The sequence below is a fragment of the Colius striatus genome, chromosome 21, assembly GCF_028858725.1.
Source record: "Colius striatus isolate bColStr4 chromosome 21, bColStr4.1.hap1, whole genome shotgun sequence".
Lineage (NCBI taxonomy): Eukaryota > Metazoa > Chordata > Aves > Coliiformes > Coliidae > Colius > Colius striatus.
Window position 1 is genome coordinate 1,710,738 of NC_084779.1, and position 20,436 is coordinate 1,731,173.

Below are 20,436 nucleotides of genomic sequence, written 5' to 3' on the forward strand. Positions count from 1 at the left end.
GTTTCTGGCATGGTTGTTAATGGAATAATTCCCCAGGGTATAGGTTCACCTGCAGCCTGAGGTAGTGGCAAACATGCTGTAATCTTAGATACATTCTGAATCATTCCAAAATCTCTAATCAACCCAACCACTAAGTTTTCCCGTCCTTCATCTCGATGGAAGTTTATTGTCCCATTTCCTAGATCCCGTATTCTCCTTCGGCTATATTTGCCTCTAATTAATGATACTAACATCCTAGAGTGGGCCCACCACGCACCCCTGGCCATCCAACACCAATACATCCCTTCATCATCTGACTGTACGTCATTTATTATTAATACTATGGTGCCGCCTAACCTCTTCTCTATCCGATATTTCCTTCCAGGCTGTATACTGCTATCTCCAAACCACCACCCAAAATCTGAAAAACTCGTTCTGGGATTCACTTTATATGTTAAAATAACTATTTTCCCTTCATTGGCCTGATACATCCCTTGTGTGGCCCTAATTCCTTGATTCAAATGAGGTCGGCCCTGCACATTTCTTTTTCCATAATTAGAGTAGGGTCCACATACAACTACACATAGATATTGTCCATCCACCTTACCCAACAGAGATTGAGTATAATTCAGCCATCCTATCCCTCTGTTCCCCACATTCCACCAACTGATTCCTTCCTCGATCCTGTCCCACAATCCTTGAGGTCCCATTTTCCACCATTTAACTTGAACCAGGGCTTCACATTCTCTTTGTGAAGTAAATGCGCAGTTTATCCTCAAGGGTGGGCCATCCCACATATCCATTGAAGCTATTTTTGGTATTACTTCTACTCCCTCCTGAATCGGGGACCAAGGTACCACTCTCAAATCTATTCGCTTATAATCAAAATTTTCCCGAATTAACACCAAACACATGTATACTCCTGCTTCTCCTAACGTTAAATTAGTCAATTGCAAGGTAACACTTCCTTTTTGGGTATCCTTATTCCAAACAGTAACAATACTTGCAGTCAATCTGGTTTGTCCTTGTTTCCAAATCGCAATTATTTCCTCGGCTCCAGCTCCTTGGTCATCAGCAATGTCACAAGTTAAATTGTCACAGGTTAAATTGACATCCATCCCTTCCATGACAGTAACCACAGGTTCTTTATGGCTGTGAAAGTTGTCAAGATCACTTGATGGGGACCGTCCCATGTCTCTCTCAGTGAGTCTGTGAACCAATTCTTCACATAGACCTGATCTCCTGGTTGAATATCATGCACTGGATTTTCCAGTGGGAGCGGCCGATTCCATTGAAGGGCACCCCGTAAGGCGTTGAGAACTCTTGGTTGGTATTAAAGCCATCTGAGTCCAAACCTGCCGAGCAGCTTCTTTAGCAGTGATGTCTGCTAGTTCATTCCCTCGATATATCTTTCCTTCTTCTTTACGATGTCCCCTGATGTGCATTACTGCTACCTTTTCTGGTTTATGTACCGCATCCAACAGGGCGAGAACTTCCAATCTGGTTCCATTTTCCACAAAGCTGGATCCATCAGTAAAGAGATCCCAATCTGAATCTTCTAACGGTGTGTCCTTTAGGTCTGCTCGGCTCGCATACACCTGTTCAATTGTTTCTACACAATCAGGAACCAGCTCCCCTTCTTCCTGTTTGCTGTGAAGAAATTCTGCTGGGTTGATATGGTTAGTTATCTTAAGTTCCACATCATCTTGTTCTCTTAATATAGCTTGATATTGTAACATTCTGCTGGATGATAACCAGTGACCCCCCTTTTGTTCCAGGACAGCCAAGACCATATGGGGCACAAAGACCTCCATTTTCCTTCCCAAAGTCAGTTTTCGGGCTTCCTGTATGAGGATCACTGTGGCCGTAACTGCCCTCAAGCATGACGGCCACCCAGCACTAACATTGTCCAGTTGTTTTGAAAAATATCCCACTGGGCGTTTCCATGACCCTATTTTCTGGGTCAACACTCCCAGAGCCAGATTCTGCCTTTCATTTACATAAAGCTGAAAATCCTTATTTAAGTCCGGCAACCCTAAGGCAGGTGCTTCTTTCAGAGCTTGTTTTAGCTCCTGAAAGGCTCTTTTCCTTTGTGGACTCCATTCCAATTGGGGCTCCTTCAAAGCCTCATACAAGGGTTTGGCTAACAATCCGAAATTTAGAATCCACAGTCTACACCAACCAACCATTCCTAAAAATGATCTCAGTTCCTGGTGATTCCTTGGAAGGGGTATGGCACATATTGCCTCAATTCTGTTTGTGCCCAATCGTCTCTGACCTTGCATTAATTCACATCCCAAATAAAGAACACTCTCTTTGAGGAGCTGGGCCTTTTCCTTAGATACTCGATATCCTGCTTGTCCCAGCATTTTCAGTAAGGCAATTGTAAGCTTCAGGCAAACTTCCTTTTCCTCAGTTGCCAACAGAATATCATCCACATACTGCAAAATCACATAAGAGAATGGAGATTCTCTTACCTGTTCAGTCTTCCATTCCTCCAACTCTTTGGCTAATTGATTTCCAAAAATAGTGGGGCTGTTTTTGACACCCTGCGGAAGCCGTGTCCATGTCAGTTGTTTCTTCCTTCCTGAATTTGGATCTTCCCATTCAAATGCAAAATACTTCCTACTTGGTAATGCCAGCGGGATGCAGAAGAAGGCATATTTCAAATCAATTACTGTAAACCATTTAAACCTTTCCGACACAGATGTTAACAGAGTATAAGGGTTAGCAACCACTGGGTGAATGTCCTTTACAATTTCATTTATGGCCCTTAAATCTTGCACTAGCCTATATTTACCATTAGGCTTACTTACAGGAAAAATAGGAGTGTTATACTCAGATTCACATTCCTGTAAAATTGGGTTATCAGTGGAGCCACTCCTTTCCTAGCCTCCAACTTCATTGGATATTGTCTAACCCTAACCGGCTGGGCTCCTTCCTTTAGTTCTACAACAACAGGCTGGGCAGCTTTTGACTTTCCTGGGGTCCCTGTTTCCCATACCCAGGGTACAACTGCCTGATCTATTTCTTCTGGAATGGGAGTAGGTTCTATTTCCTTTATTACAAAAATTTTCCCAATTTCTTCATTTGGAATCTCCAATTTTACTCTCCCATTTTCAAATATTATTTTCACGTTTAACAAAGACAATAAATCCCTTCCAAACAGGGGCTTGGGACAATTGGGCATATAAAAAAATTGATGATCCAATTCCTTTCCCCCAAATTTCAAATTTAGAGGCTGCAAAAATGGTCTTTCTTCCAGCTGACCCATAGCCCCTACCACCTGTACGGTGGTATCACTTATTGGTCCCAGTCTTTTGTTGAGAACTGAATAAGTAGCTCCTGTATCATCTGTGAATTCCTGTTCTTTACCATTTATTTCTAACCTTACCTTTAACCCTTGCTCTAGTCAGCTCTGAGTTTGGTAATTCCCCAAAACCAGGGCTTGGGCGACATCTGCCGGAGGCATAGGATAACTACCCATTGTCCCGGCGCCACCCCCCATTCCATTTTTCACAGGACATTCATTTTTCCAATGTCCTATCTATCGACAAAAAGCACACTGATTAGAACCTAGCTTTCCTTGGTTAAGGTTTCCCATTCGAAATCCCCCTCTTCCCTGACCATAACCACCTCTTCCTTGGGCAGAGCCTCCCCTACCACGACCTCGGCCCCTTTGTCCTCCTGATTGTTGAATTACAGCCAGTATACCTGCTTGTTTCCGCTTAGCTGATTCTTTTTCCCCTACTATTATAAACCTTCCACGCAACTTCTAACATTTTATCCAAGTTCCTGGTGTCCTCATCTTCATCCTCTTCTTCCTCCTCATTATCATCGTCCTCACTATCCTGTTCCATCTGAGGTGGAACATAGGGTGGAGCAGAGGGACCCTGTCCACTATGAGCAACTAATAACGATAAATCTTCCTCTGGACCAGAGGAGGCAGCTAAACACTTAACACACATAGAGTTCTTCTTCCATTCACTACACCCTAATTCCTTTGTTTCCAAAACTAAAATACCACATTCCTTCTGCCAATACAGTTTTCGCCCTAAATAATAAAACAAATCCAAATACGGGATCTCATCCCATTTCTCATTGTCCCGTAAATACTGCATCAAAGGCGATACAATACCCGCATCGACAGTACCGTTTAGGGGCCACGCAGGTCCCCCTTCCGACTCATATAAAGGCCACCAATGATTACAATAGTTTATCGTTTTACCCTTATTCAAATCCTGATGAAATCCAGCACTCCTCCATCTTCCCAGCAAACATCCTAATGGGGTGTTTCCTGGGATTTTACTATTAGATTGAACTAACGGCTTAAAAGTTTTAAGCGGCATCATTTCAAGTATTCACGAAACAAATAACAGCAGACAAAATAACAGCAAACACAAACACTGTAACAATACAAACAAAACCCACAAAACCAATAACCAGTACCAAACCAACTTGCCACTTCTCGACGCCGCGAGGGGCAAGTGCCGGACCTGCGCAGCTTTCGCCGCGTCTTACAGCCGGCGCCTGGGCATCCACCAAGACGTCTCAGCCCAACTCAGCGAGGATCGCCGCCTCGTCTTATGAGCAGGCACCAGTACCAGAAAATAAAGCACCTATGGGCTTACCTTATAGCAGTCGTCCGCCAGGTGCGGGGGTCGGGCACGAACCGATGACTCCCCGAGAATCTCTCGGCGCCGGCGTGGAGTAAATCAGCACGCGAACCGCCCCAGCCACCTTCGGAGTCCTGCCGCGGCCGCCAGAAAACTGCTGCCCGTTCCCAAAGGTAAACACAAAACAACCGAGGTCGTTTCATGCAGTGCTTTATTGAGGGCCCTGGGGACCTGAGGACTAGTGTCCAAAGTCAGAGCCCCCACTAACAGAAAATTTCACAGAGTTTATATACTTTCCACAAATGATTACTTCATCAGGTGCCCGTGATGTTTACCAGTTTTCTTAGACTTTAGGATTATGTTGTGCTCTTTCATGTAGTTACTTGAGACAACGCTTATCTGAATCCACAGCCAGAAATTTCCATAGATAACAAACAGGTAAACATTCGAGATAACGATTTCTTTGAGAAAAACAAGATTCAGCATTCAGTATTCTTCACTAATCTCTTTGCTTTGTTTAAGCAAGAATGCACAAGCTCAGCATGCCCCACTAGTTCCCTAGACTGCTAGGTTACATCAACATCCCACACTGCTCACTAGGCCTCGATACAGACCTTAGCCTAACTGCTTCTAACTTTCCATATACAGTAATGCTAACAAGGGGACTGGAGCATCTTTCATATGAGGAGAGGCTGCGGGACCTGGGGCTGTTTAGTCTGGAGAAGAGGAGACTGAGGAGAGATCTGATGAATATTGACAACTGTCTCAATGGTGGGTGTCAGGACGCTGGGGCACCACTTTTTCCCATGGTATCTAGCAACAGGACAAGGGGTGATGGGATCAAGCTGGAACACAAAAAGTTCCATTTCAACATAGGAAAAAACTCTTCCAGTGTTTCAGTGAGGGAGCCCTGGCTCAGGCTGCCCAGGGACGGTGTGGATGCCCCGTGCTGGGAGGTCATCAAGACCCGCCTGGACACGTTCCTGTGTGACCTGATCTAGGTGGGAGCTGCTTCTGCACTTGGGTGGTTAACAGCAGAGCTTCAACTGACCGTCCTGGTCCTGCCCAAACAAAACCCCTGCACGCTGTGGGAGGAGAAGAGGTCCCTGGAGTGCAGCCAGGGCAGTGGCTGGGGAAGGCAGGATGGGCTGCAGCTCCCATGGGAAAGGGCAAACCCACTGGTGGGATGGTCTGTGCCCAGGAGCCTGGCTGTGCTTGGTGGGTGATGAGAAAGGATGGGGAGACTCGATGTGTGCCTCGAGGAGACTGAACCTTGTGGAAAAGTAACGTGTGATGTGAGCTGTGTGTTGTAGGAAGCACCGCGGCAGGAACAGGCTGAGCTGATGAAGAACGAGGTGTGGAGGCTCGTTGGCGCCCCGCAGCCTCCATTTCCCATCACCCCCAGCGCCTCGCTGCCGGCCAAAGCTGCGGGCGGGAGCCGCGGTGCCTGCCGGGAGTTGTAGTTGTGCGGCGGCGCCTGGCAGGAGGCGCCGTGCGGCGGAGCGGGGGGGCCTCGGGTTCCCAGCGTGCCCCGCGCGGAGCCCGCGCTCGTGCCCTGCTCGCGTGCCGGCTCCTCCTCCTCCTCCCTCGGGCTCCTCTTTGTCCTCGGGGTCTCTGTGAAAGGATTCTCGCCCTGGAAAGAGAAGATTCACAGTGCTCAGCGGCACAGAGCCCAGTGTGCGGCCTGTGGGCAGCGGAGTTCCGCAGGGATGGGCGCTGGGGCCGCTCTGGTTCAACATCTCCGTCAGGGAGCTGGGGGAGGGCACAGAGGGACCCTCAGCGAGTTCCCTGCTGGCACCACACTGGGAGCACTGGCTGAGTGCCCAGAGCCTGAGCTGCCCGCCAGGGAGAGCTGGGCACAGAGGAACCTGCTGAGGGGCAGCAAGGGCAGAGTGGTGCAGCTGGGCAGGAACAAGCCCAGCACCAGCCCAGGCTGGGGCTGAGCTGCTGGAGAGCAGCTCCAGGAGAGGGGCCTGGCAGTGCTGGGGGAGAACAAACCAGCCCCGAGCAGCAGCTTGTCCTGTTGCTACGTACCATAGGAAAAGGGATGTCCCGACCTCCTGACACCCAGCAGTGAGGTATTTGTAAATGTTAATGAGCTCTCCCCTCAGTCTCCTTCAGACTAAACAGCCCCAGTTCCCGCAGCCTTTCCTCGTATGGAAGATGTTCCAGTCCCCTGAGCATCTTGGTGGCCCTGCGCTGGCCACTCTCCACAAGTTCTGCGTCTCTTTTGTGCTGATGACAGGTTGCTCCTAAAATTTCTTGTGATTCCAACACACCAACTTTAATGCAGCTGTAAATGAGCCCAGCTCCACAGGGACTGAGCAATGGACTGAGGCACAACGTGCTGTGCAAACAGGCAGCTTTATTGACTACACTAAGTCTCCTTCAGCCTTTGTGTGTGCTGAGAGGAGCGTGGGGAGGACAGAGCAGGTGTGGGACACAGGGGCTGCCCTTGGAGCAGCGGGCAGTGCCCCAGGGGGAAATGGTGGTGGCACAGCGCAGCCTGCGCTGGGTCCTGGCCACGCTGCTGCTCAAGCCCCTCTTCCCATCAGGAACCGCAGGAGCCCCCGCAGCAAACTCAGGAACTTCAGCGCCTTCCGGCATGCAAAGGCACAGGACGTGGAGCTGCCTGGTTGTGTTGCACCTGGCCTTGGTGTCTGAGAGGGGCCTGAGGTGGACACAGGCTGTGACAGTGGAGGAGCTGCTGCCTCTTCTTGGTGCCGTCCCATGTGCTCCAGGATCCAGTTATAAAAGTGCCGAGTGCTGGTGTAGATGCCAGGCTGTTTTTCTCTTGCACAGCCTTTCCCCCAGCTGGTCAGTCCAACGACCCAGTAGTAGTCAGCGTGGCTGTCTTGGCAGGCGAGGGGACCACCACTGTCACCCTACAGCAGAGCAGAGAGGAGGAAGGGAGTGTTGGGTGGCTGCTGTCAGCACAGGGATCCTGGATGTGTGGAAGACAGAGGTTCTAGCACTGGGCTCTGGACCTAAGGGCTGCCACTTACACGGGATGGGTGTGTGGGACAAGGCAAGGGGCCCTGGGCAAGGAGATGATGATGGGGAAGGGGAGGGAAGCCCCAGCAGTGTTGGGACAGGGCTGTGGGTGCTGCAGGGGGTGACTCGTAGCTGCTCCTACCTGGCAGGTGTCGATACCACCCTGTGGGTACCCGGCACACAGGTTGTAGCTGTGCACAGCCCCTGTGTACCACTGGCTGCTGTTACAGAGCTTGGTATTGATGAGGTGAACCTTGGCCTCCTGCAGCACATCGGATATTTCTGGTTCTGTGGCTGTGAGCACAGCAAGGAATTAGCCCCCAGCAGCTCTGGGCCACTTGCCCTCCCCTGTCTGGCAAAGCCCTTCCCTGGGCCTCGGCTTTGCACCTACCCATAGACACACCAGACACGTCTTTCCCTTCAGTCTGGCTTTGGACAGTGGCTCAGACCCCCGTCTGCAGCCTGATGTCCCCACAGCCTGACTGTGGCTCTCGCCTTGGCTCTCCTCACGCCCAACCCGTCTCCCCAGCGTGCCAGGCCTCGGGACACAAATGCTTTTACAAGGGGAACTCACATCGTGCAACTGTGGATCCCCAACCAGCCACCTGGCAGTTTTTCAGCTCCGACAGCTTCACGTCATCGGGTTGAGGCAAACAGGCCAGCTGGACGTGCTCATTGCACTGGATGGGCTGGTCCAGTTCCAGCACAGCAATGTCATTCTCAGCTGTGACCTGCCAGTAGGCCTCGTGACGCAGCAGCCGCTTGATGCGTCGCACTTGGGCCTCGGGGCCCAGCTGAGACAACTTTGTGGTCCCGATCACCACGCGCCACTTGGCGATTTTCCTGGAGGGCAGATGGAGAGCAGAGGGCTCAGAGGGAGCACTTGCCTGCCTCCTGCTCACCAAGGGCTCCAGGAATGGCCAGCCCCAGGCCGCTGGCGAGCAGCAGCACCAGCCCAGCGTGTGCCGAGCACGGCTCTGTGCTGGGCTGGGCAGCGCCCCGGCACTGGCTGCTGCGTGGGAACGGGACGGGAGCGGCAGCAGTGGTGTAGGGATGCCCCTTCCCTGCTCCTCCTCACCTGAACTTGTCAAAGCAGTGGGCTGCTGTGAGCACCCACTGTGGGTTGATGAGGGACCCTCCACAGAAATGCTTGGTGCGTTTTCCCCAGGGGCGCTGGAGGCTGACGATCCAGGGCCAGGTCCCCGGAGCCGCATTTGTGCCACCCACGACGCGCAACGGCCCAGAGGAAGAAGCCTTGAGCTGGCGCCCGCAGCTCGCCCTGGAAGCAGAAAGTCACGAGTGTCCTGCTCCAGGGCTCGCTGCTGCTCGGGCTGCAGGGCAGCCGTCTGCCCTCCACACCGGGTGCTGCGTGGACAGCGGGGCAGGGAGCCCTTAGCCCTGGCTCCTGCCTTAGCCCCGTAGCCTGGCTCCCTCACCGTGGGCTTTGGGGAGCTGTGGCTTGGCCATGGGGCACCAGTGGACGCTGTAAGGGCTGCCCAAGCTCCCTCCTAGAGCCACTTACCCACAGCCTTCCCATGAGCCGCTTGCAGGCCTGCACTCAGTTTGGACTGGATGAGCTCTAAAGGTCCCTTCCAACCCCCACCATGCTGTGAGTCTATGATTGATTCTATGATTCTATGAAAAGGCTTCAGGGTGGATACAGCTGCTGCTGGTCTGTGAGCAATCAGCAACACAGCAAGTCCCTGGAAATACCATGGAGTGTGGAGCAGAGTGGAGGCTCTGCAGCCAGGCTCTGTGATGATACACAGGAACAAGATGGTCCTGTGGAACTATCAGCAGCACTTTTGTTACCCTGAGCCAAGGGTCTGTCAGATCTTGACAAAATGCTGTCCTAGGGCCAACTTTGCTCATTTCAATGTCATTTTAATACCAAAACACACCTCCATCCCAAAGGCCACCCACCTCCAAGGTGCCACCTCTCCTTGAGTCTGTGCCCTGAACTGTTTGTAAGCTGCACCTTTAAATGCAAGGTGAGAGGATGTTACACCCATTGTAACAAAGGGATTTATGACTAAAGTCACTCAAACTCCACCTTGAAGGTAAAAGAAGGTATAAAAACGGTGGAAGAAAGAGGGGATGTGGGGGGAAGACACCATCACGTACAAGTCTCGGTGAGGAGAGTTAGAATGCAAAGGAGTTTATTTTCTGCCAAACCATTCTGTCCCCTTTTAATGGGACAGAGGGAATGACCAAGGAGTCCTTGCTGCCTCCTGGGAGAGGTGCTCCACAGACAGAGTGCTTGGGACCCGCAGCATCAGGACATTTGGATGGCTCGGAGCTTTCTGTTCCTACGTCCAACCCTGTGCTGTCACCCCTGGGGAACAGCTTTGTGTCAGTATTGGTTAGGAGAGAGAGGCAAGTTCCACAAGGCCTTTCTTCATCTCTTCATTGAGAGACAACATTTCTTGTTTCCCAGGGTAACAGTGGGACAGCCACAAGAAAAGCTTGATCAGGTGTTGTAGCAGTGCAAGCAATATTCATTCAAAGATGTAGAGAAGCTGGGTAATGCACAGGCAGAGACATACACAGGCAACACAGTACAACCACCAGAGTTGACTCAAAGCCACCCTTCCTTGGCTGGCTGCTTCCTTCTATGCTGCTTCTGCCCATGTGATCACCCAGGGCCCAACTGATTACTTTGCAGCACCTGTGTGTGATAATTGGAGTAGCTTGCCAGCTGCATTAACTTGTCCCTGCCATCTTTATTCAAGCTGGCTGCTCCAAGCCACATCTGTGCCTACAGTTCCCCCCTTTTTCTTTTGTGGACCAGCCAGCCTTCAGCAGCACATTTCAAAATTAAAGGTACATGAAGAAAACATCAATATTTTTACCCATGGCCATGAGTTTACAACAAAAGGTCAATAACAGCTCCACTGCTGAACAATACAACACAGAAATCCATCAACTCAAACAGAATGTGCTGTGTGTTGCTAGGAGGGACGCACGCTGGCGAGAAGGGATGAGTTCTCTGTGCTTCCACTGAGGTTTCTAGTCACTGAATGTACTTTCAGACTCTTGTTTAACTTCTTTAGCATGCTGATCTGTCAGCTGGAAATATCTCTTCATCCCTAGAAAACACACCATTTCTGCTTTCAAGTTTCCATTGGCCGTCCTGGAAAGTTCTTCAGTTCTTTGAATGTGATGCAGATTGCTGGAGGAATTTGCAGCAGCCACAGCTGACAGGTTTTCCATTTCAATAGGGTGATGGGTTGAGGGTGGATCACTTGGTTCTTTCCTCAAGACTGTTTGCTCCATTGCTCTTACAATCCTTATTAAGGCCTTTTGGTTGATGTGCCTTGATCCACGTTGCTGGAATCCACCGGGGACCTTGCTCTGTAAGGCCACAAGCGCAGCCTCTTCCCCACGGGAACAGATCTGCAGGCCCTTGCCACTCTCCAGTAGTGGGATTCTTACACCAAACTTTAGGTTTGTCAGCAAGCTCCAAATCCCGACTCATTTGGGCAAAGTGTGTTAATGCCGGTGCTTCATTCCGCTTTGCCACAGTTCTGAGATGATTCCCTGTAGAAAGGGCTTTCATGAGTCTGTCTTGAGGGCTCACCCCCTCTTCCCCCGTTTTCTGTTTCTCTATCAGCCCCTTTAGAGCTTGGTGAGTACGTTCGATCGTGGCTTGACCAGTAGAGTTCCCTGGGATCCCAGTGGTGTGTTTGACATCCCATAAGTTCAGAAACTCACATGTTCTACTGGCTCTATATCCCCAGCCATTGTCAGTTTTCTCTCTCGTGGAACACCAAGGACTGCAAAGCAACTCCTCCAATGTCTTATGACGCCTCGAGCCCTGTCCCTCGTTAAGGCTGTGGCCCAAACCATGGCCCAATAGGTATCAATAGTGACATGTATTGGTTTAAACCGTCCAAAGGGAGCACAGACTGTGACATCCCATTGCCATGTTCCTCATGGTGCCAGGCCCCTGGGATTGACTCCTGCTCCTAGGCCGATTTGATTCTGGCATGCAGGGCATGTGGAAACGATACCCTGAGCGTCCCATGTGGTCAGGTCAAAGTGGTTGGCCAGCATTTTCACACCTTGGTGAAAGAAGTCGTGTGATCTGTGGGACTGAGAAAATGTGTCAATTCTTGGCCCCACAGGTGTCAATAAAGGAGCTGCCAATATCTTGTCACCAATTTCATTGCACACTGATGGGCCATCTGTTAAGCCCAAATGGCTTCGAATATGTCCAATGTCATACAGTCAGGCCTGTAACGGGTGCTGTTGGTCTCACTGGCCCATCTTCCGTTTGAAATTGAGCAGAGAACAATTTATGGGCCGGATAATGATTATTTGTAGTCCCTGGATGAGACAACAAGGCCACTGTAATTCATCAGACTACTGCAGTGCCCAGGTCAAGAACTCATCTGTGAGAGGAACGAAAATGACATCTGCCTCAATCCCTGCTGTTGCCAGCAGACGTTTCCTGCCCTTAACTATTATTTTCACAATGGCCTCTGGTCTCGTGGTGATTGTTTTTGGCAAATTCTATGGCAAAAACATCCGCTCCAGGATGCTCAATGGGTGTCTCGCTCCTGAATCCCATTGCATCAAGAGTGCCATTCCATGCTGGTTTGGACTGATCACAGCAACGTTAACTGACAAGTCAGCATCATATCAGTGACTGTAGTTACTGACTGTCGTGTGTCCTGTCTTTTCTATCGCTGGTGTTTGCTGCCGGGACAGTTCCCGCGCACTGTCAGCCTCTGCTGAGCCTTTAGCAAAGGCGTTAGTGGCGCAAGAGCCTCATTCGTGACACCACATGTGGTTCGTGCCCATTGGATATCACCTGTCAGCTTCTGAATGTCTGTTAAATGAGCAATTTCTGGTTTAATTGCCACCTTCTGAGGATAAATGCGTGCCCTGGCGATAATATGACCTAAACATTGCCACGAGGCGTGCACTTGTACCTTCTCTGGCGCGATCACCAACCCGGAGATGCCCAACTGTCGCTTCACTGCTGGCATGGAATGGCACTCTTGATGCAATGGGATTCAGGAGCGAGACACCCATTGAGCATCCTGGAGCAGATGTTTTTGCCATAGAATTTGCCAAAAACAATCACCACGAGACCAGAGGCCATTGTGAAAATAATAGTTAAGGGCAGGAAACGTCTGCTGGCAACAGCAGGGATTGAGGCAGACGTCATTTTCGTTCCTCTCACAGATGAGTTCTTGACCTGGGCACTGCAGCAGTCTGATGAATTACAGTGGCCTTGTTGTCACATCCAGGGACTACAAATAATCATTATCCGGCCCATAAATTGTTTTCTGCTCAATTTCCAATGGAAGATGGGCCAGTGAGACCAACAGCACCCGTTACAGGCCTGACTGTATGACACTGGACATACTGGAAGCCATTTGGGCTTAACAGATGGCCCATCAGTGTGCAATGAAATTGGTGACAAGATATTGGCAGCTCCTTTATTGACACCTGTGGGGCCAAGAATTGACACATTTTCTCAGTCCAACAGATCACATGACTTCTTTCACCAAGGTGTGAAAATGCTGGCCAACCACTTTGACCTGACCACATGGGATGCTCAGGGGATCGTTTCCACATGCCCTGCATGCCAGAATCAAATCGGCCTAGGAGCAGGAGTCAATCCCAGGGGCCTGGCACCATGAGGAACATGGCAATGGGATGTCACAGTCTGTGCTCCCTTTGGACGGTTTAAACCAATACATGTCACTATTGATACCTATTGGGCCATGGTTTGGGCCACAGCCTTAACGAGGGACAGGGCTTGAGGCGTCATAAGACATTGGAGGAGTTGCTTTGCAGTCCTTGGTGTTCCACGAGAGAGAAAACTGACAATGGCTGGGGATATAGAGCCAGTAGAACATGTGAGTTTCTGAACTTATGGGATGTCAAACACACCACTGGGATCCCAGGGAACTCTACTGGTCAAGCCACGATCGAACGTACTCACCAAGCTCTAAAGGGGCTGGTAGAGAAACAGAAAACGGGGGAAGAGGGGGTGAGCCCTCAAGACAGACTCATGAAAGCCCTTTCTACAGGGAATCATCTCAGAACTGTGGCAAAGCGGAATGAAGCACCAGCATTGACACACTTTGCCCAAATGAGTCGGGATTTGGAGCTTGCTGACAAACCTAAAGTTTGGTGTAAGAATCCCACTACTGGAGAGTGGCAAGGGCCTGCAGATCTGTTCCCGTGGGGAAGAGGCTGCGCTTGTGGCCTTACAGAGCAAGGTCCCCGGTGGATTCCAGCAACGTGGATCGAGGCACATCAACCAAAAGGCCTTAATAAGGATTGTAAGAGCAATGGAGCAAACAGTCTTGAGGAAAGAACCAAGTGATCCACCCTCAACCCATCACCCTATTGAAATGGAAAACCTGTCAGCTGTGGCTGCTGCAAATTCCTCCAGCAATCTGCGTCACATTCAAAGAACTGAAGAACTTTCCAGGACGGCCAATGGAAACTTGAAAGCAGAAATGGTGTGTTTTCTAGGGATGAAGAGATATTTCCAGCTGACAGATCAGCATGCTAAAGAAGTTAAACAAGAGTCTGAAAGTACATTCAGTGACTAGAAACCTCAGTGGAAGCACAGAGAACTCATCCCTTCTCGCCAGTGTGCATCCCTCCTAGCAACACACAGCACATTCTGTTGGAGTTGATGGATTTCTGTGTTGCATTGTTCAGCAGTGGAGCTGTTATTGGCCTTTTGTTGTAAACTCATGGCCATGGGTAAAAATATTGATGTTTTCTTCATGTACCTTTAATTTTGAAATGTGCTGCTGAAGGCTGGCTGGTCCACAAAAGAAAAAGGGGGGAACTGTAGGCACAGATGTGGCTTGGAGCAGCCAGCTTGAATAAAGATGGCAGGGACAAGTTAATGCAGCTGGCAAGCTACTCCAATTATCACACACAGGTGCTGCAAAGTAATCAGTTGGGCCCTGGGTGATCACATGGGCAGAAGCAGCATAGAAGGAAGCAGCCAGCCAAGGAAGGGTGGCTTTGAGTCAGCTCTGTTGGTTGTACTGTGTTTCCTGTGTATGTCTCTGCACGTGCATTACCCAGCTTCTCTACATCTTTGAATGAATATTGTTTGCATTGCTACAATAGTTTGTGTTGGTCTGTGTAAGCTCCTCCCCTACCTGACATTCCTGCCAGAGCCATCACCCAGATGCTGTGCTTCCCCAGCTCATTTTCAGCCTCTTGTCTGGCAGTGTGTTCAGATGATGGAGCTGCTTGATCCTGCTGGGCTGCATCCACAGGGTGACTACAGCTCTGTGGGTGGTCAGTATCATCTGGACAGGTCCTTTCCACTTTTCCTTCAGTGGTCCTCAACTATCAAGTGAAATCAACTCAACAGACAAAGAAATAGAAATGCATTCCATTCCAAGAGCCCCTGAAAGAAATCTTGGCTTTAAGAGCCAGAGGAAGCAAAGCTCACGGTTCTGGATCCCTCCGGCATCATCTGCATTCAGGTGTAGCTAAGGAAATGGCTATGGCTGTGTAGATAGTCTGAACAAGACAAGGAAGAAGGTCAAAGGAGCAGAGCAGAGCATTTCAGGGGACCTTGAGAGTAAAGAGAATGGGTATCAACTATTTGAGGCCTACAGTCAAAATCAACTATGTGAAAATAGAGAAAGATCTTTAAAGCACATGGGAGAAATGCCCCTGTCAAACACTCCCTGTGGGGCTGGTTTTGTCTCCCTCTGGTTTTTCATGAATAATCTTACAATTAAGCTGGGAAATCACTGGGGATGTCTCTGTCTCTGGAGAATCTTGTCCCAGCAGCATGGGGGAGCATCCTTTGCATGGTGAGTGGCCTTTGATAAGAGGGATGTGAGAGTGCTCCACTCATGTCTGCTGGCAAAGAGGCACCATTGGATTTGGTGTAGCTAAGCAAATCCTGAATGGCTCTGGCTGTGTACATGTTCTCATCAACAAAGCAAGGAGGAAAGGCAAAGCAGCAGCGCAGAAGAGAGAAGGGTACCCACTGTTTCAAGCCTATAGCCAAAGCCAACTCTGTGAAATCACAGCGACAGGGACTTTTCCTGTGGCCTTTAAAGATCTGTCAAACACTCCCTGTGGTGCTGCTTTTTCTCCCTCCATCTTTCCCATGACTAATCTTACAATTGAGCTGTGAAATCCTTGGGGATGTCTCTGTCTCGGGGAAATCTTGTCCCAGCAGCATGGGGGAGCATCCTCTGCATGGTGACTGGCCTTTGATAAGAGGGATGTGAGAGTGCTCCACTCACTCAGCTGCTGGCAGAGGCATCCTTGTCTTCACACAACTGCTCTACGTTGACTCAGTGGTAGAGACAGTCGTTTGTCTCTTTGTCCAGCTCCTGTTGCAGGAAATAAGTGACCATGAAGGTTTCATCAACGTCCAGGTTGTTCACGCTGGCTTCAGTGAGGAGCTGCTGCTGCTCCTGGCCATCCTGGAGCTGGTGGATGTGGTGCCCGTGTGCCGTCAGCTCTGGCTCGTGTTCTGCGGGGCTGTTTGGTACTGTGATCACCAGAACTGGAGAGCCAAGGCTCGAGACGGTGATGAAGCTGGTTTCGGAGTCAGAGTCACTGCTCACAGTAATGTTGAAGCTGGTTTCGGTGTCCAAGTCATCACATGGGATGGGGCTGAAGGTGGTCTCGCAGTCCAAGTCCCCTTGCAGTGCCCCCAGCTCAGGCTGCTGCTCCTGGCTCAGCAGGGCAGGGCTGCAAAGTCGAGCCACCTTGGCCATTCCTGCAGGCGATGGCTTCTTGCGCTTCTGCCCTGCCCTGCCATCCACTGCAGTCAGAGACTCGTTGCTGGTGGCTTGTTCCAAGTCTTCCAGCATCTGCTGCACCTCCCTGTTGACACTGAGGATGGAAGTGTGGGTGCCAGAGGAGGCGTCTGTGCTGGTGAGGCTCCCTGTGCCTTGCAGGGCTGTTGTGGGGCAGGCCGTGTGGCTGTGTGCTGGGGGCATGCTCCGCCGTCTGAAGGTGACGTCTCTGCTCAGTGTGATGTCAAAGTTTCCACATGAGTTGGTGTTGAATGTGGCTTCCAAATCCAAGTCACTTGTCAGGGATCCCAGCTCAGGCAGCTGCTCCTGGCTCAGCAGGGCAGGGCTGCAAAGCCGAGAAGGGTTGTTGAGGCAGGAATCAGTGAGAACCTGCTCCTGCCCACCCTGGAGATGGTCACCATGGTGCTCCTTTAGCAACAAGTCAGAGTCATGTTTTGTGGAGCTGCTTGGTGGTGTGAGCTCCGGATCAACAAGAGTGGGGAAGTCATCGCTCGGGATGGTGTTGAGGCTGGCTTCCCAGTCCAAGTCTGTGCTTAGTTTAGTTTCAAAGCTGGTTTCCCCCTTAACGTCTGCTCCCGGGTTGCTGTTGAGGCTGGTTTCCCAGTCACAGTTGCTGTTGAGATTGCTGTGGAGGATGGTTTTGCAGTCGAGGTCTGCACACAAGTTGGCGTTGAAGGTGGCTTGAGAGTCAAAATCCTCTTGCAGGGATGCCCACTCAGGCTGCTGGTCCTGGCTCAGCAAGGCAGGGCTGGAAAGCTGAGACAGGTTGTTGGTGATGGATTGGGTGAGGAGCTGCTCCTGCCCATCCTGGAGATGGTGGATGTGGTGCCTGTGAGCCATCAGGTCTGTGTCGTGTCCTGTGCAGCTGCTCGTTGCTGTGAGCTCCTGATCGACAACAGTGGGGAAGTCACCACTGGGGTTGGTGTTGAGGGTGGCTTCCCAGTCCAAGCCATCATGGGCGTTGGTGTTGAGGATGGCTTCGAGGTCCAAGTCCCCTGGCAGTGCCCCCAGCTCAGGCTGCTGCTCCTGGCTCAGCAGGGCAGGGCTGCAAAGCCGAGCCACCTTGGCCATTCCTGCGGGCGATGGCTTCTTGCGCTTCTGCCCTGCTCTGATATCTGCTGCAGTCAGAGACTCGTTGATGGTGATTTCTTCAAAGTCCTTGAGCAGCTGCTGCATGTCCCTGTTGACACCGAGGATGGAAGTGAAGGTGCCAGAGGAGGTGTCTGTGCTGGTGAGGCTCCCTGTGGCATGCGGGGCTGTTGCAGGACAGGCCGTGTGGCTGTGTGCTGGCGGCATCCTGCGCTGTTTGCAGGCCCCACTCTTGAGCCTCTGGGCATATTCGGGATGAAGCGTCCAAAAGCCGCCTGTGCCTGGCTCCCCCTTCTCCCGGGGCACCCTGATGAAGCTCTTGTTCAAGGAGAGGTTGCGCCGGATGGAGCTCTAGAGACAGAAGGGAAGCAGCAATGCAAAAGCAATGGTGAGTGTTGGGCTGGTGCCGTGGCACCGAGCTGCGTGGGGCTGGGGGAAAGGCACATTGTGCCCTGGGGGCAAAGAAAGATGAGAGAAAAATGTCAGAGCATCTTTAGGTAGATGAGCAGAAGAAGCTGTGATGCAGTGAGTGACGTGCTGAGCTTTGATAGGAACAGAGCCTGAGAAGGAAAGAAAGAGGGAAAGAGGGAAAGAAAGAGGGAAAGAAAGAAAGAAAGAGGGAAAGAAAGAAAGAAAGAAATGAAGGAAGAAAGGAAGGAAGGAAGGAAGGAAGGAAGGAAGGAAGGAAGGAAGGAAGGAAGAAAAAAGTGGAGAAAGAAAGACAGAAAGAAAGAAAGAAAGAGAGAAAGAAAGAAAGGAAGGAAGGAAGGAAGGAAGGAAGAAGAAAGAAAGGAAGGTAGTACAAAGAAAGGGAGAAAGAAAGGAAGGAAGGAAAGAAGAAAGGAAAAAAGAGGAAAAAAGGAAGAAGGGAAGTAAGGAAAAAAGGGAGAAAGAAAAAAATGAAGGGAAGAAGAAAGGAAGAAAGAAAGAAAGAAAAAAGAGAGGAAGGAAGGAAGAAAGAAAGAGAGAAAGACAGAAAGAAAGAAATGAAGGAAGGAAAGAAGCAAGAAAAAGAGAAAGAAAGAAAAAAAACACAGGAAGAAAGAAAAAAGGGGAAGAAAGAAAGAAACAAAAAAAAGAAAAAGAAATAAAGGAAGAAAGAAACAAAGAGAAAGAAAGAAAGGAAAAAGGAAAGGAAGAAAGGAAAAGAAAGGAAGAAAGAGAGAAAGAAAAGAGAAGAAAGGAAGACAGGAAGGAAGAAAGAAAAAGGAAGAAGGAAAGTAAGAAAGAAAGAAAGGAAGGAAGGAAGAAAGGAAGAAAGAAAGAAAGAAATGAAGAAAGAAAGGAAGAAAGAATGAAAGAAAGAAAGAAAGGAAAAAGAGAAGAAAGAAAGAAAGAAAGGAAGGAAGAAATAAAGAAAGAAAGAAAGAAAGAAAGAGAAAGGAAGAAAGAAAGGAAGAAATGAAGACAGAACGAAAGAAATAAAAAGGAAGAAAGAAAAAAGAAAGAAAGAAATGAAGACAGAAAGAAAGAAAAACAAAGGAAGAAAAAAAAGAAAGAAAGAAAAATAGAGAAACCAAGAAAGAAAGAAAGGAGGAAAGAAAGAAAGGAAGAAAAAAGATGAAAGAAAGAATAAGAAAGAAAAAGAGAGAAAGAAAGAAAAAGAAATAAGGAAAAAGAAAGGAAAAAAGCAAAAACGAAAGATAGGAAAAAAGAAAGGAAGATAGAAAAAGGAAGAAAGAAAGAAAGAAAAAAAGAAAGAAAGAAAGAAAAGAAGAAATGAAGGAAGAAAAAGAAAAGGAATAAAGAAAGGAAGAAAGAAAGAGAAAGAAAAAAAGGAAGAAGGAAAGGAAGAAAGACAGAAAGGAAGAAAAAGGAAAGAAAGAAAGAAAGAACGGAAGAAAGAAAGAAAGAAAGAAAGAAAGAAAGAAAGAAAGAAAGAAAGAAAGTAATACAGAAAGGAAGAAAGAAAGAAAGAAAGAAAGAAAGAATGGTAGTACAAAGAAAGGGAGAAAGAAAGGAAGGAAGGAAAGAAGAAAGGAAAAAAGAGGAAAAAAGGAAGAAAGGAAGTAAGGAAAAAAGGGAGAAAGAAAAAAATGAAGGGAAGAAGAAAGGAAGAAATAAATGAAGAAAAAAGAGAGGAAGAAAGGAAGAAAGAAAGAAAGACAGAAAGAAAGAAATGAAGGAAGGAACAAAGCAAGAAAAAGAGAAAGAAAGAAAAAAACCACAGGAAGAAAGAAAAAAGGGGAAGAAAGAAAGAAACAAAAAAAGGAAAAAGAAATAAAGGAAGAATGAAAGAAAGGAAGAAGGAAAGGAAGAAATGAAGAAGGAAAAGAAGAAAGGAAGAAAGAGAAAGGGAAAAGAAAACAAAAGAAAGAAAGAAAGAAAAAGAAAGAAAGGAAGAATAAATAAATAAATAAATAAAGAAGAAAAGACAGAAAGAAAGGAAGAAAGAAAGAAAAAAAAAGAAAGAAAAAGAAAGACAAAAAAAGAATAAAAGAAAGAAAGAAACACAGAAAGAAAGGAAGAAAGAAAGAAAAAGAAAGAAAAAGAAAGAAACAAAGAAAGAAAGAAAAAGAAATAAAGGAAGAAAGAAACAAAGAGAAAGAAAGAAAGGAAAAAGGAAAGGAAGAAAGGAAAAGAAAGGAAGAAAGAGAGAAAGAAAAGAGAAGAAAGGAAGACAGGAAGGAAGAAAAAGGAAGAAGGAAAGTAAGAAAGAAAGGAAGGAAGAAAGGAAGAAAGAATGAAAGAAAGGAAAAAAAGAAGAAAGAAAGAAAGAAAGAAAGGAAGGAAGGAAGAAAGAAAGGAAGAAAGATAGAAAGAAAGAGAAAGGAAGAAAGAAAGGAAGAAATGAAGACAGAACAAAAGAAATGGAAAAGAAGAAAGAAAAAAGAAAGAAAGAAATGAAGATAGAAAGAAAGAAAAAGATAGGAAGAAAGAAAAAGAAAGAAAGAAAAATAGAGAAACCAAGAAAGAAATAAAGGAAGAAAAAAAAAAAGAAAGAAAGAATAAGAAAGAAAAAGAGAGAAAGAAAGAAAAAG

General features: G+C 48.5%; 1 protein-coding gene across 1 annotated transcript; it reads right to left on the reverse strand.

Moving 5' to 3' along the window:
* Window positions 1–7,129: 7,129 nt before the first annotated feature.
* On the reverse strand, window positions 7,130–11,858 carry LOC133627504 (acrosin-like). Its single transcript, XM_062013244.1, has 5 exons — window positions 11,851–11,858; window positions 8,668–8,868; window positions 8,164–8,432; window positions 7,732–7,883; window positions 7,130–7,480 (listed from the first exon to the last, which is right to left on the reverse strand). The coding sequence occupies exons 1-5, from the start codon at window positions 11,856–11,858 to the stop codon at window positions 7,130–7,132; spliced, it is 981 nt and encodes a 326-aa protein (XP_061869228.1).
* Window positions 11,859–20,436: the final 8,578 nt, after the last annotated feature.